The sequence below is a fragment of the Phaenicophaeus curvirostris genome, chromosome 9, assembly GCF_032191515.1.
Source record: "Phaenicophaeus curvirostris isolate KB17595 chromosome 9, BPBGC_Pcur_1.0, whole genome shotgun sequence".
Classification (NCBI taxonomy): Eukaryota; Metazoa; Chordata; class Aves; order Cuculiformes; family Cuculidae; genus Phaenicophaeus; species Phaenicophaeus curvirostris.
Genome location: NC_091400.1, coordinates 19332394 through 19349294, shown reverse-complemented (window position 1 = coordinate 19349294; position 16901 = coordinate 19332394). Strand labels below are relative to the sequence as shown.

The 16901-nt window shown below is 46.1% G+C and overlaps 1 protein-coding gene across 1 annotated transcript; it reads left to right on the top strand.

Annotated features, from left to right (window-relative positions):
- Nucleotides 1-3517: 3517 nt before the first annotated feature.
- On the top strand, nucleotides 3518-16060 carry NOLC1 (nucleolar and coiled-body phosphoprotein 1). Its single transcript, XM_069864227.1, has 14 exons — nucleotides 3518-3668; nucleotides 3751-3806; nucleotides 3875-3996; nucleotides 6155-6270; nucleotides 7030-7165; nucleotides 7676-7782; nucleotides 8465-8615; nucleotides 9531-9671; nucleotides 10085-10174; nucleotides 11457-11603; nucleotides 11826-12389; nucleotides 13089-13201; nucleotides 13583-13663; nucleotides 13947-16060. The coding sequence occupies exons 1-14, from the start codon at nucleotides 3558-3560 to the stop codon at nucleotides 14103-14105; spliced, it is 2094 nt and encodes a 697-aa protein (XP_069720328.1). The 5' UTR covers nucleotides 3518-3557; the 3' UTR covers nucleotides 14106-16060.
- The last annotated feature ends 841 nt before the right edge of the window (nucleotides 16061-16901 follow it).

Below are 16901 nucleotides of genomic sequence, written 5' to 3'. Positions count from 1 at the left end.
AGCAATTCAGTCAAAATCACAGAAGGTCCATGGCAAAACAAAATTCCTATAGTGACAGACTACATCATGGCTTCATGGTCCCTCTCTGAGAAGCAAACAATTGAGGTTCATCCTCGGACCATGTCTGGGAGTAGTGAGGTGACAATATTTATTACAGAGCGAACGGGATAGTGGCTTCTGCCGGTAACTTAAGGTTCTGATTACCGCCGAAATAGCTGAAGAACACTGCAGGAAGCTGGCGTAAGACCACATCTTGCCCACTTAACACTACCCAACTTTGAATCAGATGTCATCAACTAGTATTACCTAATATTTCATTCTACAAGCCAAAATGTTTGACCTTTTTTCAATTTGCAGGTCACAAATAGTTTTCTGTTGTATTTATGGGCCTCTAAATATACGTAGCATTTCTGTGTCACCTTTAACATCCCTCTCCTAAGTAGGCTTCTCATTGTCCATAGACAAGATAAAAACCCAAGTAAATCTTTATTCCAGCTCACATGACCATACACAGTGGCAAGCAAATCTATTTTCATCTACCAGATCAAATCCACCTCAAAATCTGACAAAATGAAAAAGTGCTACAAAGCTTGTTATGAGTTTGCATTGGGGTTCACGTGTGTGGAGGACACACAAATATAGCAGCCCAAAATTTCAGTCGTTGATAGAGGAGGATCAACTTACTGTGAAAGACAATCGTTTATGGTATAAATGAAACCAAACCCAAGGTGTCTTTAATAATCATATTTTTAAGAGAGAGAGAGTACTTTCAAGAGGTATTAGAAGCTGCTGGTGGGCCATTAACAGAAGCCTGCAGCACTTTTCATATTTTAGTGTCTGAAGCGAGTGTATTTAAGTGATGCGTGAGGAAATGAATGCTTTCTTTGCCTAGCTGGAATGCATAAATAAAGTAACAGTGACCACATGCAATAATTAATAACATCCTAGCGACACCTCTCACTTTGAAAACTTTCACTCTAAATAAAGTGCTGCAAACAAGCAAGAGGAAATAACAGAATTAAAGTAGATAAAAGTTTTGCCAATCAAACTTCCGTGATAGGAACACAAGATTTGTATTACAATATGGGAACCTAAAGTTGTTTTACTTTGAAGAGTCTCTGTGAAACCACCTTCTGTTCGTAAGAAGAAACGTAGTTTTGCCCACAAGTCTCCCGAGGCCCCCGTTTCACTTATTTTTACATCACAAGGAGATATGCATCGATGAAACACTAATGTTACTTCATACTCCAAGAATGGCACTTTTTTTCCTTTTTTAGATAAAAAACGTACGCTTCCCTGCAGACAGAGGAACTTGCAAACTGGGGACTAGCAAGACTTACACAATATAGACCAAACCCCTCACCCCTGGAGTTCCCAGCTCTATTCTAACCAATTTTACCCGCCTAATTACCCGCATTTACCCGCCCAATTTTACCCGCATTAGCTAAAACATTTCCATCGACGGCCGCCCAGCTCAGTTTGGGGTCCTGTGCCACTGCGGCAAGGGGCTATCCAGTCACACTCCAGAAAGGAACTATACAAAGGTAGGGTGATAAAGTGGCATTTAGGCAGAAACGACTTCTCCACAAAGCATCACAAAAAAATCATCCCGGTGGCAAAGGCTGAGCAGGGACAGATTCCCCCATGGAATACCCTCCCTCGGAGCCGGCTGAGCCGCCAACCCTGGCTGCACCAAAGACACAGCTCTGCCAGCAGCTGCCCCGAGCACAAGCCAAGCCAAGCGCGATAAGGTGGAAGCGCAGCAACCGCCAGCGAACGAAGGAGCCGCCGCTGCCCCGGGGCTCCCCGAAGGACGGGACCTTCCTCCCCTGTCGCCGGGCAGGGCGAGCAGCCCCGGGGCCGCCGCACCTACCGGGGCCGCCGCACCTACCGGGGCTCGCCATCGTCCTGGGGCCGCTCCGCCGCTCCGCTCCGCTCCGCCGGCCGCTCCCCAGACCCGCCCCGGCGGGAGGCGCGGCCCCGGCCTCCCTTGGCCCACGGGCAGCGCCGGGGAAGCAGCGTGCCGCTCCCTCGCCCGAGAAACTTGGAGTAATGGCTGGGGAGGAGGAAAGGCACGACCCGCTCTGTGCACACCCTTAACCCAAGCGTTGGCTTCGGCCCCCGAGGAGCAAGGAGGTTAGCTTTCCCCTGGGGAAAAATTAAGTAGCTCCATATAAAAAGGGAAGCAACTCCGTATTCTGTGTTTTCCTCCAGAAGATGTAGTGTTCTAATTTAGATTTCCCTATGACTATGCTCACTTTTAACAGAGAAAAGGAGCAGTGGAAGGACTGTTGGAGTTCAGAGTAGGACTCAATTTCATTTCATAGAATCACCAGGTTGGAAAAGACCCACTGGCTCATCAAGTCCAACCATTCCTATCAATCACTAAACCATGCCCCTCAGCACCTCATCCACCTGTCTTTTAAACACTACCAGGGAAGGTGACTCAATCACCTCCCTGGGCAGCCTCTGCCAGTGCCCAATGACCCTTTCTGTGAAAAATTCTTTCCTAATGTCCAGCTTAAATCTCCCCTGGTAGAGCTTGAGGCCATTCCTTCTTGTCCTGTCCCCTGTCACTTGGGAGAAGAGGCCATCACCCTCCTCTCCACAATCTCTTTTCAGGTAGCTGTAGAGAGCAATGAGGTCTCCCCTCAGCCTCCTCTAGTGATTCTGTGAAATTCTGTGAAACAGATCAATGAAATCTCCTTCTCAGGGCCCTGAGTACACTAACAGGCCATGCTTGTCCTGATCAGCGTCACCTGGGGCTTCCACACTCACCCTTTGCCCATAGCCCAGGAGTTTCATTTAACCTCAGATCCAAGTATTTAATGCTTGTCTTTGCTTTGCACGTGTGTTTGTTTCAATTCCTATATCCAGCCTTAGCTCCCTGCTGTCCTTCTAACCTACGATGCAAGTAAACTTCTCCCCAACTCTCCCTCTGGCTCCATCATATAGACAGTCCTTTTAAACCCACTGTTACTGTGGCCCTAGCCCTTCCTCTGGCACCACAGAATCATAGAATGGTTTGGATTGGAAGGGACCTCAAAGATCACCTAGTTCCAAGCCCCTGCCATGGGCAGGGACACCCCACTAGAGCAGGTTATCCAAGGTCCATCCAGCCTGGCCTTGAACACCTCCAGGGAGGGGGCAGCCACAGCTACCCTGGGCAACCTGTGCCAGTGCCTCACCACTTTCATCGTAAAGAAATTCCTTCTTATGTCTAGTCTAAATCTGCCCCTCACCAGTTTACAGCCACTGTCACTAGTCCTATCACTCCTCAGCTTTCTTGCAGCCCCTTCAGGTACTGGGAGGTCACTGTAAGGTCTCTTAGGAGCGTTCTCTTCCCCAACCTGACCAGCCCCGGCCCTCAGCCTCATCCCCCGTCAGGCGACTCCTCACTGCTCCCTGCTGGCCAGGGCACAGCCCGCCCCGGGGGCTCCTCCTCCTCCTCCTCCTCCTCCTCCTCGCGGAGCCCCTCCCCACGCCGCGCGGCTGTCACGTGACGCGAGAGGGGCGGGTCCGCGCGCGCGCGCAGGCGGCACGTGGCGGCGGGAGGCATGGCGGAGCGGCGCGCGGTGCCCAGCGACCTGTTCCCCTTCGTGCTCGCCTTCCTGCGCGAGAACCGCTTCGAGGGCGCCGCGCGCGCCTTCGCCAAGGAGGCGGCGGCGGTGAGCGGGGCGGGGAGGGGCTGGGAGGGGCGGGAGGGACCGACACACAGACCGACTGACCGACCGGGCCTCTCTCGTGCAGAAGGAGCAGGACCCAAACGCCGCCTCGCTCCTGGACATCTTCAGCTACTGGCTCAAGTAAGTGCTCGGGGCGGGGTAACGGGGCCCGCGCCTCCCGCAGCCCCGGCTCAGCCTTTGCCCCGCAGGTCCCCGGCGGCTAAGAAGAGAAAGCTGGTTGCTAACGGCCCGCGGGCGAAGGGGAAGCCGCCCTCCAGCAGCGAGGAGAGCTCCAGCGAGGAGGAGGAGGCGCCCCCGGCCAAGAAACCAGGTGGGGGCCTGTTTGACCTCGGCTCCTTTGCGCCTTCCGCGGGCACCGGGGCCGGGTTTGCGAGGGCTGGACCGCTGGGCTGAGGTTTAACAAGGCCACGTGCTGGGTCCTGCACTTGGGGCACAACAACCCTTCCCAGACTAGGGGAAGTCTGGCTGGAGAACTGCCTGGAGAAGGACCTGGGGGTGTTGGTTGACAGCGACTGAACGCGAGCCAGCAGTGGCCCAGGTGGCCAAGAAGGCCAATGGCATCTTGGCTTGTATCAGAAACAGCGTGACCAGCAGGTCCAGGGAGGTTATTCTCCCTCTGTACTCGGCACTGGTGAGACCGCTCCTCGAATCCTGTGTTCAGTTCTGGGACCCTCACCACAAGAAGGATGTTGAGGCTCTGGAGCGAGTCCAGAGAAGAGCAACAAAGCTGGTGAAGGGGCTGGAGAACAGGCCTTATGAGGAGCGGCTGAGAGAGCTGGGGGTGTTTAGCCTGGAGAAGAGGAGGCTGAGGGGAGACCTCATTGTTCTCTACAGCTACCTGAAAGGAAATTGTGGAGAGGAGGGTGCTGGGCTCTTCTCCCAAGTGACGGGGGACAGGACAAGAGGGAATGGTCTCAAGCTCCACCAGGGGAGATTTAAGCTGGACATTAGGAAAAAATTTTTCCTGGAAAGGGTCATTGGGCACTGGCAGAGGCTGCCCAGGGAGGTGGTTGAGTCACCTTCCCTGGAGGTGTTTAAAAGACAGGTGGATGAGGTGCTGAGGGGCATGGTTTAGTGATTGATGGAAATGGTTGGACTCGATGATCCAGTGAGTCCTTTCCAACCTAGTGTTTCTATGTTTCTGTGATTTGATGACTAGTCTGGTTTCTGGAAGGCCATTTGCCCATGGTGCATAGGGTGTGTGCTTCCTAGCTGGGGACGATCTTTTTATCAGGTAGTAATTTATTATTTCAGGGTTTGTGTCCACTAGCACATTTAGCCATTTGGTTTGTCTCTTTTGACTGAGTCTGCTAAGGGCTTTGGGCTGTATCAAGTTTTGCAGATGCTGCTGAAGTACCACCTTCATTACTGTGTCTGTGGTGAGATTCTGCTTTCCAAACGCTGAGAGGATATCTCGCCGGGGTTACTCCTATCTACTTCAGTACATTCAAGCTATGTGTTGATTTAAACATTGAATGAAATTGGGCTTCAAGTTCATGTAGATTGGGCTGATAAGCTCTTCGTGGCAGGTAGATACATTATGAATTTTTTCTGTGCTGTTTTCCAGGGATTTTCAGTTTTGCTGAGAGCTTTAAAGAATGATCTCTCTTCCTGCTGTTGTAGAAAAACTGATTTGGGTTTTATAATTACTTCCACGTTTGTTAAAATACACGTAACTTGTCAAAACTCCTGCATGGCCAGGATTTATCAAGCTCCTCTGTGTACTGGAGGCTGCTGTGACCTGTTTGATGCAGGGCAAAAGTAGGCAGCATCCTCAAGTTCCAGAGAAATGTCAAGGATCCTTACTCGCTTACTGCTTGTGTGAGGTTAATACTCTTCTTTCAATTCTGTGCCCTAGTGCTACCAAAAAATACATCCCTCCACTGTGCATTGGTAGGGGATGAGCTGTATTTTTCCCTCTTTATCTTGACTTGTTCTTACACCTTGCCTTAATTGTGATGTATGCAAGTTTGCCTGTATCTAGCAGCAGGTATGTGGGAGAGAAGGATTCGTTAAACTTGTTAAAAAGCAATCAGTAACCATGAAGGAGCAGATTGCCTAAAACAGGCTAAGTGAAATGTCTAGAACCCTAGCACAGCATTGCAGTGGATAGTTTTGGAAGTTTATGCTTTTTCAGTGGGTTTTTGTAAGCTGGAAGGTGTCCAGACCCAGTCAAAGTTATCTCAGTTTGTGGCAATGCTTTTCTTTTGGGGTGTATCCTTTCTGGTGATAGAAGCCTGCACTTAAATATGTTTGTGACAAAGACAGAATCTACAATTCGTTTTATCCTCTTGCTTACCCATTCTGGAGTGCTTTGGCACGCCCTCTTCAAAACCCAAAGTTAGCGTCATGAACTTCGGTCATGGCTTAATGACCATAGTATATCCTTTTGCTCTTCTAGTGCAGAATATGGGTACACGTAAGTATGAATTAACTTATCATTGATGCATGCTGTCCCTTATTTGCAGCTAAAACAGCAGCTGTGCCCAATGCAAAAGCTGTTCCTCCAGCCAAGAAGGCAGAGAGCAGCAGCGAGGACTCTAGTGATGATTCAGACTCAGAGGAGGAGAAGCAGCCAGCAAAGGTCAGCTTTTCTTTCCAGCTTCTCTAATGTGTGCTTGATAGTGATGGGTAGTAGCAAATTTGACCAACAGGATTCTCTGAAATTCAGTTCACTTTTCCTGAACTGTCAATTTCCTACACTGCTGCAAGTGAAATGTAAGAAGACATTTCTGTAGTGGAAAGTGTGCCATTTGGACTGATCCTGTGAAAAATTAATTTCCTGTCCAGTGCTTTGTTTCATACCCTAGTCTGCTTCTTACTTTTATCCTAAGACTGCTAGGCTTACTTTTTTTGCAGAGGAAGACTTATTTACAATCACTAAAATAAACTTCATCTTTTTCAAAATATAAGTGTATATGTAAAAAGAGAATCTTCTCTTTGCATTTTCTTGCTGCAGTCATGATCTTGAGAAGTGGGAGTGGAAGAGTGATGTCAGTCTACACTAGAGAAGAGCAACAAGAGTTTTCCCAGTCAGTATTTTTAGTCTTCAAACTAGTAGGATCCAGAGAAGGGAGAAAACAGTGCCAGCCCCAGAGCTGCCCCCTTTTGAGAAGGCAGAACTGGAGACTGGGGTGGAAAACAGTCCTGGGCTGCCAGGAGGTTTCCCAGAGCAGAATTATTTGGGGGTTTTCAGGTCCTAACCATTAAGCAGAGTGACGTTTCCAAGTCAAGATGGTAACTTCTGTGAAAGACAGACATTTATACTCTGTACATGTGTCAGACTTACTAGCCTCTTTTACATGGTTATGGGGGCTAATTGGTTTTCCCTCCTGTTGTTTAGAAAGGGGCAAAATCTGTGGTGAAGCCAGCAGGAACTAAAATCCGGCCTCAGAAGAAAGCAGAGAGTTCCAGTTCAAGCAGCTCAGATGAAGAAGCACGAAAGAAACAGCCAACAAAACCAGCAACGCCTAAATTGGGTACCTCTTACTGTGTATCATGAGTCAAAGAGCAAAATCAGAAAAGCTGGGGGGAGGAGTGATAGGGGCTGTGCTACACGCAAAGGCAAAGATATTGGCGTAGCAGTCTGAAAGTCTGTCACTGCCGTTTGCACTCCAGTCCTTTTCTAATATGGAAGAGGTATAGAATTGTTTACAAATAAAATAATTGGTCCCAAATGCTACGTTGTTTGCAGAAGTAGCTGTAGATAGTAACCTTAGTTGCTTAAGTTTTGCTTTTGCCAGCATCTTCCCCTCAAAGAGCAGGAAGATCTTTGCTTAGCCATTAGTCATGGAATTTCTGGTGATCTAGAATAGACAGCATTCCGAAAACTTTCTCTAAGCCTGCATTAGGATACAATTTTGCAATACTGCCTTTATCTGCCCTATTGACTTCTTGTGGTTCTTTACTCACTATGGTACTTCATGCTCAATGTACTTCTCATCTGCTGTAGCATATTTTGAAATGTATCTTTTTACTTGTCTCAAAAGGAAGTAAAGCTACCCAGGTGGCCACCAAGGTGGTCAATGGAAAAGCTGCAAGCAGTAGCAGCAGCAGTAGTGAAGATTCAGATGAGGAGAAGGCTGCACTGAAAAAGGTAAATTGGGCTGTAAAACACTTAATGAACACTATAGAATTCTAGTAAAACTGAGTTATCTCTGTCTTGCAGGGACTTTGAAATGAGTAGATGAAGGCACAGGCTATGCAGACACTGAGCACAGCATTTGTGGCTCTTATACCTTCTCATTTATATAGTGGGATTATGCCTTCTAGTACCTCTCCGTGGACTTGTTTTCTTCACTAGTATACCTCCTTACCACTTCTTCTGTTCCTTCCATTTGCAGGAAGGCATCTTATTGTGTCGTAGCCGTATTGTAGAATCCATTATATGTTCATTTTTGCATGACTCTTGTGCTTGGCTGTCTGTGACTGAGTTTTCCATTAGGGCACATTTAAAAATGTTTTCTGTAACACAAAATAACCATATTTGTCTTTATTAAATTAGCAGTTGTTATCATTTCAGTGAGTTCTATACCACGTAGTCAGAGGGGCTCCTCGTTAGAGATTCATGCAGCAGAAAACAACAGCACAGTGGCCAGAAAGATCATGGTGCTTATGTGTTTCCTAAAATTTGCATTTGAGAACCTTCATTAATCTTTCTTCTGTTATCTTCAAAATTTGCTCTGAGTGAGGCATAAACAAGACCCACATCCAGCTCTTCCCACAAAATTTCTGTAACTTCTGTTTTTAATATGTACTTCTTTCCTTCTTGTGGCAAGACTGTACCAAAGAAATCACCTCTACCAAAACCTGCAGCAACTCAAGCATCTTCAGGGAAAAACAAACGTGCCAAGGGAAGTTCCAGTAGCGAGGACTCATCTGACAGCTCAGACGATGAAAAGCCACCTGTAAAACAAAAGCCAAAGTCTGGTAAGTACTAGATGGCATTGCTGCTGTGTGGAAGGATGCTTTCTTCTAGTACTGGTGTCCCAGGAGAAGCATGTGCAGGACACAAGTGCAAGAATTGTTGCACATGATGTTCTAGGTGATGTTGATAATGGTATCGTGAGCCAGAAATACAGCAGCTTTTTTCCTGTGTGCTGTTGGGGTTAAGCTTACAATTCTGCTCCTCCCTCGGAAGAGATGGGGAGCAGGAGAGGTTGTGACTGACATTGGTTAGCTTGCTGTATTGTCTTCTGTTCATGTAGCCTTTAAGGACATTCTTGCAGGTTTCCTGTCTACAAGGAATTGGGAAGTAATTTGCTGGTGATTTGGTTGTTCTGTAACTGCAGCAATTGAAGCTTTTTAGGGTGGGTTTTTAGTTGGGTTTTTTTGTTGTTGGTTTTTTTTGTGAAATATCTGTTGTTCAGTTGTAGCCCAGCTGATGTGCTAAATGGGCTTTAATATGTTATAGTGTTCTTAGGATTCCAGTAGAGAGCTGATCTAAATGGAGGATGAAACACTGAAATTCAATCTGATCCTCTAACTAGAGGATTTGAGGAGGCAGTGCATGAAAACAATCAACAACTGGCATATCTTTCTTTTTTTCCCTGACGAAGTTGGGTGACATAAGCTCCTATTCTTCCTGAAGTGCACAGGAGACTTCTGCAAAAATGTTTGGGTCAGCTGAAGCCCAAGAGGAGTAAAACTCAGAGTAGAAACAGGAGGCAGCAGTGGGGTGGGTGTAACCTTTCAAATTATAAACTGATGTCTTTGACTATAGCTACAGAAAAGGAATAAGTGGAACTGAGTAGCAGAAGCACTTTATTCAAACTACTACAAAAATCTTGTATGTGCTTCTTGTTTTGTCATGCAGGCACTTGAATGCTGTTTCTCTCTTTGTAGGTCAGTACAGTGCTGTACCACCTCCTCAAGCTACACAGATAAAGAAAGGCCTTGCAAAGGCTCCTTCAAAAAAAGCTGAAAGCAGTGACTCTTCAGACAGTAGCGATGAGGCAGAGGAGGTGCCCCCAAAGGGAGGAGCAGGTATATTGTGGAGAGGAGAGGCTGTAAAGGTGCAGATGGTGTTTTGATAGTCTCTTGGTTTTCCTTGAAAAAGCTGTGTGTCTTTGCTCTATGTTGCTGTTTGCTTCTCTGGAAGCTTCTGAGTAATTTGAAGGCATACCAAACAGAAGACTGTGTACCACCTCTGGATCCAAATTGTGTGCAGGTTTGATTACTTTGGGTATGTTGATTTGAAAAATCATCGGTATCTGGTTTAGCATGAATGAGCCAGGTCCGTTACTGCAGCTGGCCTGGTTCTCACTTGGCTTTGAGAGGTTGCTGGCTGAATGGTTGGTGCGGTGGGTAGAGAGCTTTTTTGCACCTGGAGAGGTTTGGATCTTGGGGTAAAGGTTTGGCATGGATATGGCCTGTTAATTTTAGACTTGCTTTTGCAGGCAAAACAGTAGTTGCTAAAACAACCCCGGGCCCCAAACCCAAAGCTGTGACTACCAAGAAGGCTGAATCCAGTTCTGACAGTGGCTCAGGTAATTCAAGAAATAAAGTTTTGATTTTTTTTGTTTGTGTTTTTATTGGCCAAGTTGCTATATAGTCGTGTGTCTCCTAAGATCTTGGTCTGTAACCTTGAAAGCTTCACAGTCACCATAGGTAACAAGGTGTAAATTGGAAAAACTGCACCCTGTTCTGTAGAGTGGAGCCTAACCATAAAACACAAGGAGACATTAAGTGCAGAAAGGTCTGCATGTTACTGATGGAAAGGGATACATCATTTGTGTCTGGTTTCTCCAGGAAGGTTAACAGTTACACTTTTTAGAGGATCCATTTGTTTTGATTTCTGCTTCCCCAGGATGGGCTTTGGGAGAAGTTTCCAAAATAAAAAAAACCTATCGCCATACTATGCTCAAAATAGACTCAAAAGATGCCTTCTTCTAATGTGACCCTCAAAATGGAGAGTGATGTGCTTTGTATCCTCTGATCAGGTTTAGGGTTTGCAATTCTATTTTTTCCACATAAGCTCCCTTCGTGCTATATTTTGCCTCACAGTTCAACGTGCTCCTATTGTATCTATCAACATCTCTGATGCCATGGCTGGGACTGTGAGTGGCAGCTACCTGTCTGTCTGCAGACAGCTAGCACCAGACTGTATGACCCTTCAACAAGTGGCAAGATATCTGTGTCTTTTGTTCCTCACAAACGGACAAGGTTTTGGTTACCATTACTGAAGCGTTCAGAAATGTTGGAATAGATCAGACTTAGCATTCCAGGTTGCTGACACTCAATACAAAGGCATATTTGTACACAGGAGTCTCCAGGCCGTCCTCAGACAGCTGCCAAACACATTTGGTACAGGAAATACAGAGCTAAAATGAGGTGCTGTCCTGTTGCTGCCTCACTTTCCCTGATTTGTTAGTTTTATCTCCTAATTTCTTGTGTGTTCTTTGGCCTTTACCACATAGCTTCTTTCTCGATATTTCTTCTTCCTGAGTTTGTTCTTGGTGGTACTTGTAATTTCTCTTTCTGTATTATTCTCCAAGTATCTACTTGCTTGTGCATGCATTAGTGAAGAACTTAAAACTGCTTTTTTTCACTTCCTTCCAAGGAAGGATGATGTGTGAAAAGATGAATGCTGTCTCCTGACCATTCAAGAAGTGTTCATCATATGCTGCTTATTGCCTCTTACCTAGTGCCTCAGCCTTGGGCCACAGCCCATTTAGCTTTTCACTTTCCCATGAATTGTATACATGTTATTAGTCAAGTAACTGCACCAGATGCTTATTAATTTAAGGAACATACTGTTTTTTTGTTTAGATTCTTCCTCTGAAGATGATAAGAAGAAGGTAGGGAGTAAACTCCCAGCTAAACAACCTGTGATAAAGAATACTTCCAAACCAACAAAAGTAGCTGTCAAGCCTGAACAAGCGAAGAAAGACTCCAGTTCCTCCTCAGACAGCTCAGGTATTGGCATAGGAGAAAATGAAAAATTCTACATGGATATTGTACTTGCCCAGACTTCTGTTTCTGGGCAGGGCATGAGGGTGCAGTTGGACAGGAATACACGTTCAGTGTTTCTTCAGGCAGCTAATGAAGTTCACGGTGTATCAACATTGAATCTGTGTGTTATCTTTGCATTGAAGGAATGGGGCTTTGCCTTGATTGTTCTTTTCCATTCCATTCTAGATTCTGAGAGCTCTGACAAGAAGGCTCCTGTGAAGCCCACAACTAAAGCAGCAACCCCAGCAACAAAGAAGTCACAAGCTGTCACAAAGAAAGCACAAAGTAGCTCTGATTCAGATAGCAGCTCAGGCAGCTCTGAGGATGAGAAGAAGAAAGGCACTTCAGCTAAATTAGCTGGCAAAGTGAATAAACCAATGTCCAAGCCTTCTACCCCAGCTCCCAAAGCCAGCACTTCTGATTCTGATAGCTCAAGCAGTGAAGAAGAAGAAGAAAAGAAGCCAGCAGTGAAACCAGCCAGCAAATCTACAGGGACAGCAAAAGCATCAGCAGGGAAGAAGGCGTCTCCTTCTAGTAGTAGTAGCAGCTCATCTGATAGCTCCAGCGAAGAGGATAAGAAGCCCAAGAAGGCAGGGAAAGGGACACAGAACAGTTCTAAGACCAATGCCTCCAAAGAAAAAGCAAAAGCATTCACACCAGCAGCAAACAGCCTGAAATCTAAGCCAGCTGGTGGCAGCAGTAGCAGCAGTGAAAGCAGCTCTGAAGAAGAGAATGGAAAAACCAATGGAGGTATTCCCTACAGTCTGGCAAGTGGGTCTGTTGGGCAGTGTTATTGAGCTAAGCATGAATGGGAGCCTTTCCTAAATAATATTCAGTCTCTGTGTGCTGTTAGGTTATACTATATATTGTGATACTGAGAGAAAAGGACTAATTTTTAACTTCGTGTGGTTGTTTTTGGTTTTGTCTGTATTGCATATCTGCTGGCAGTGGGATTTGTGGTAATATGAAGCACATTTCTGTACAGTTGCTGCCAGTTGCTGTCTGTGCATGCAGAAGATTGTTCATGACAGCCACACAGACTGCTGGAGGACCTTGTCTGTGTAGAGTGAAATACCACAGGTGTTGTTCCAGTGCACAGTCTCATATATTTTGCTCCAGGAGGGAAACAACTTTGAATGCACTACTGGTGTGTGCAAGTTCATACTGCATGATTCCAAAAGCTGGCAAATTTTGACCAACAGAACTTTCTTTAAAACAGGTACACTATTCCACAAAATTACCTTTATCCATTAGGGTAGGATGGCAAAACCCTGGCTGACACAGAACATTAGTGTCTTGTTATAGTAGTCTGTGTTCTGGGTGAGGTAATGCAGGGACTGATTATCACACCTGTCAACAGTGGGTTTGTATTCTGGGGCAGAGATACCATCACCTTTCCCAGCACTGCAATTCCTCTCTTTTGAAGTTTTACTGCTGTACATCTAACAGGCGCAATTGGGAAGAAACAGAAGAGGGAAGGTACTCAGGAGCCAGAGACACCACAGAGTAAAAAGGCAAAGATCAAAGCCAAAACGCCACACACGGTTCCCAAGGTGAAACGGGTGAGTGAGGGTAGGTTGTGTTGTCTGGTGGGAGAGACATCTCTGCCTCCTTATTGAGTAGGCTTGTTGGAGCCCATAGCATTACTTGTATTTTTGCTGCCTCCTTGAGGACTTCAACCTTGTCTGGAGATTCTGAGGGAGGGAGAGCACATATGTACGTAATATTATTCTGGCAAAGGCTGATTGGATATACTTGTACAGGAACATTCTGTGCTGCCTGATAAGGAGAAGAGAAAGGATTATGAATCTCAGAAATACTTAAAAGATTGAAGTGATGTGAACAGGGCTCCATATTAGCAGGGCACGGAAGGAAGGAGGTTGTCACTAAGGGAATATCATGCATGTGTATGTGTTTACTGTGTTTTGTTTTCTTTTTGACAGCCAGCCTCTCCATTCCGCCGAGTAAGGGAAGAAGAGATTGAGGTGGATGCCCGTGTTGCTGATAACTCATTTGAAGCAAAGGTAGGGCTAGGTAGTGGCCAGGGTGGTTAACATGGCCTCTTGAAGTAAGAGTCAGCAGAGCAGCCTTGTGCTTGTGGGTGGTCCTTTTGGTGGGAACTTCTTCCACCAGGAGGTGTTGTTACAAAATAATGTGAGCGCTGGCAGGGAGTGCATGGGAGAGTAGTATCAGCTGCAGCATTCCTATATGGATGATTGCTGGGTAGGATGGAGTGTGAAGTATTGCCTTTACTTTCTTAAGTACTGACCTGAATTTCTTTTTCCTCTCCTCCTCCATCCCTCACAGAAAGGAGCAGCTGGTGACTGGGGTGAGAAGGCTAACAATGTTCTGAAATACACGAAAGGCAAATCTTTCCGCCATGAGAAGACAAAGAAAAAACGAGGCAGCTATCGTGGGGGCACTATATCAACCCAAGTGAATTCCGTCAAGTTTGAAAGTGACTGAGAAAGATTCCTTGGGAATCAACCATCTGCTCACCAAAATGGCTTGGATGGGCATGTGGACATTATGGATGTCAAGCCTCCCTGGAATGCTGCCTCCCCTACCCCATTGTGGAGCAGGCAGCTCCAGAATGGGGATGTGGGAGAATGTTTCCCTTTTTTTAAATTCTGATTTAGACCCCTAATTTGGATCCATCCTTGAGCGGTGTTAGTGGCACCGCTAGGGTGACTTCCAACAATCAAATTACCTACAGTCTTATTTTAAAAGGCTGGCAGTGGTTTATACACTTTGTTTTCCTGCCCATCTAGTAGAGGAAAGAAAAATCGTTCTCCTGTATCTTAACCTCCCATTTCTTTGTCAACCAGTTTAACTCAGATACCTATGAAATAGCAAGTTTTTTAACTTGCCTGTGGCTAGTTACTGTAGAAGTGATAACTGATTTGAACCCTTTAACTGTAATCCTCACCCCTACCTGACATTTCAAGTTCACAGTTGCAGTGTGACGAAGTTCTGCTTTTCCATTTCTTCCTTCTGTGGTTCCACTTGCAATCAATTCATACCTTACTCCTCTTTCCACTCCTGTTGAGGCCACTAAGCAGAGTACTTAGAGAAGCAGGATCTAAATACACCTTGGCAGTTGAGGTGCAAGTTGGGGACTATTGTCAGAGGGACCAAGGTCTTTCTGTGGCATTCTTGATAACACTTTCGTTGGGAATTTAGCAAAGGAGTGGACATGTGCAGGAACTCTTGACTGCATGGTGGTTGTGACGTTTGGCTCATTGGGAATGGGTAAGGAAGCAGAGGAGATAAAGCTTCTCTACCCATCTTTGCTTTTGTTGTGGGTTATTGGTTTTTTTTTTTTGAAGGGCTCTGACTTCTATGTGATGTTACTTCTTGTTGTCTCTGAACATAAAATGTGCTGCTTATGCTTACTGCCAGCAACGGGCCATGCAACTTCTTCTAATGCCTTAAATTTCTTGTCTAGGTTGGATCACTTATTCTTTGAGCTGTTTTCCATCTGTTAAATCCCTCTCAAAAAAAAAAAAATCCAGTTTCCCTGTAGTGCTAAGGCAAATAAAGCCTGATGCTGCAGGATTTGAAGTGTTAGCTATAAGTATGCATTCAGCATGGGGAGCTTCAGACTGAATTTGTAACTGGCAGCCTGAACTGAGATTTCCTGAGCCACTGAGATAACACAATAGCTTACTGCTGTTGAGAGGATGGCTTGCTTTCTCTTCTTATTTCTCTCTTGCTTGCCTCCTTATTTCTCTTGCAACTTACGTGTGTTAGAAAGTGGTTTCCCCAACTACTTTTATCCCCTGTTAGATAGGTTAAGTTAATTTTAGTTTGTGGAGCAGTCTGCTGACCGCATAGCCAGTATGATTTGAACAGTGGAAGGGCATGTCTGGGAAATGGGTCAGTGGGCTGCGAGAGATTCTCATCCCATCTTAAACTTCCAGCCACTGAGAGAGGTTATGGACGGTCCGATTTCCATGTTTCCATTCCCTCCCTGAAGGACAATGATGAGAAGAGCCCTGTTGTTACAGGAAGCTAGATTTGTGTGCAAAGCAGTATCGCCTAATTGAGGGTTGGATGAGACTTGATGAGCCACCCCCGTATGCATGAGCTGCAACTTGTTCCAGTGAGCATTTTTCAGGGCTTCCCCTCTGGCTTGTGCAATTACTCTGATGCCTGGATTTTAGGCTACAGTGCAGAGAGGCCCAGGAGACCATGGTTATTAGGAGGAATTAAAGATTAGAGGCCAAAGGAAGATGAGAAAAGAGTATTTTCTGCGTTGGAATTTGAACATCTTGCTTGTGTTTTGTCATTTGCTCTCTTTATTAGGAACTTAAATTTGGAACTCTTAAACTTTTAAGAAACTTTTTGGTTTTGGGGGTATTTTAAGCGTGAGGATTTTAATCTGTTGGAGAATAAAGATTGCAGCCTTTTTAATCTGAGTGGATCTAGTACTTAAAGGTGTGGAGTGGTGGGTGGGAAAAGGAAGGGTGTCAGTGCTGGGAGTAATGAAGCACTGTCTCTCTAACTCTGTCTACAACCAATTCTTGTCTCCTTCACTGTATGCTCATATGCAGGTAACAGGCCTTCAGAAGTGAGTGGTGGGCTTTGCAGCTGCCTGTCACATAACTGCAAGAAATTTGGATAAAACTCTGGACCAGAGTATTTACTTACACCAAGATAAACTGAGGCTACTTGAGTCCCTTCCCAGTAGAATATTTGGTCAGCTCTTCTCAAAGGTTGCTACCCAATTAGCTGTATGGCAGCTGGCAATGTAACTAAATAGCAGCAGCTGATGGGGACAGGGAACAATAGGCATTACTGAAAAATTCTGTATATGCCTGGTTAAAAGAAGTGATTTCTATGTTCCCTTAGATCTCTTCCTCTGCAACCCTGTGTGCAGCGAACAAACCCGCTACTAGGCAGGGCCTGGTAGAGGTCTTGTGTGCTGCAATCATTATATACCCTTGGTGCTATACTTAAGTGGAAAGGTCAGGATGAATGCGCAGGTGGAGTGGGCTGTGGGTCAGTAACCAACGTGGCTCTGCCCCAGCCTTCCCCCTCCAGCGTGGTGATTTGTTTGGTGTAGCGCTGAACTTTCAGCAGCAGCTGCCAGCCCCTCCGCAGCCTCCCTGGAGACCAGCCCCCGGCCGGGCGACAGCGACAAGCGTTCGGGCGGCAGCTCTGCGCTCAAAGTGGGAAAAGCCGCTCCCTTCACCAGGTTTTGCAGCTGCCGGGGGTCTCGCCCTGCCTCTCGGCCGCTGCCCCGGCGCGAAGGACACG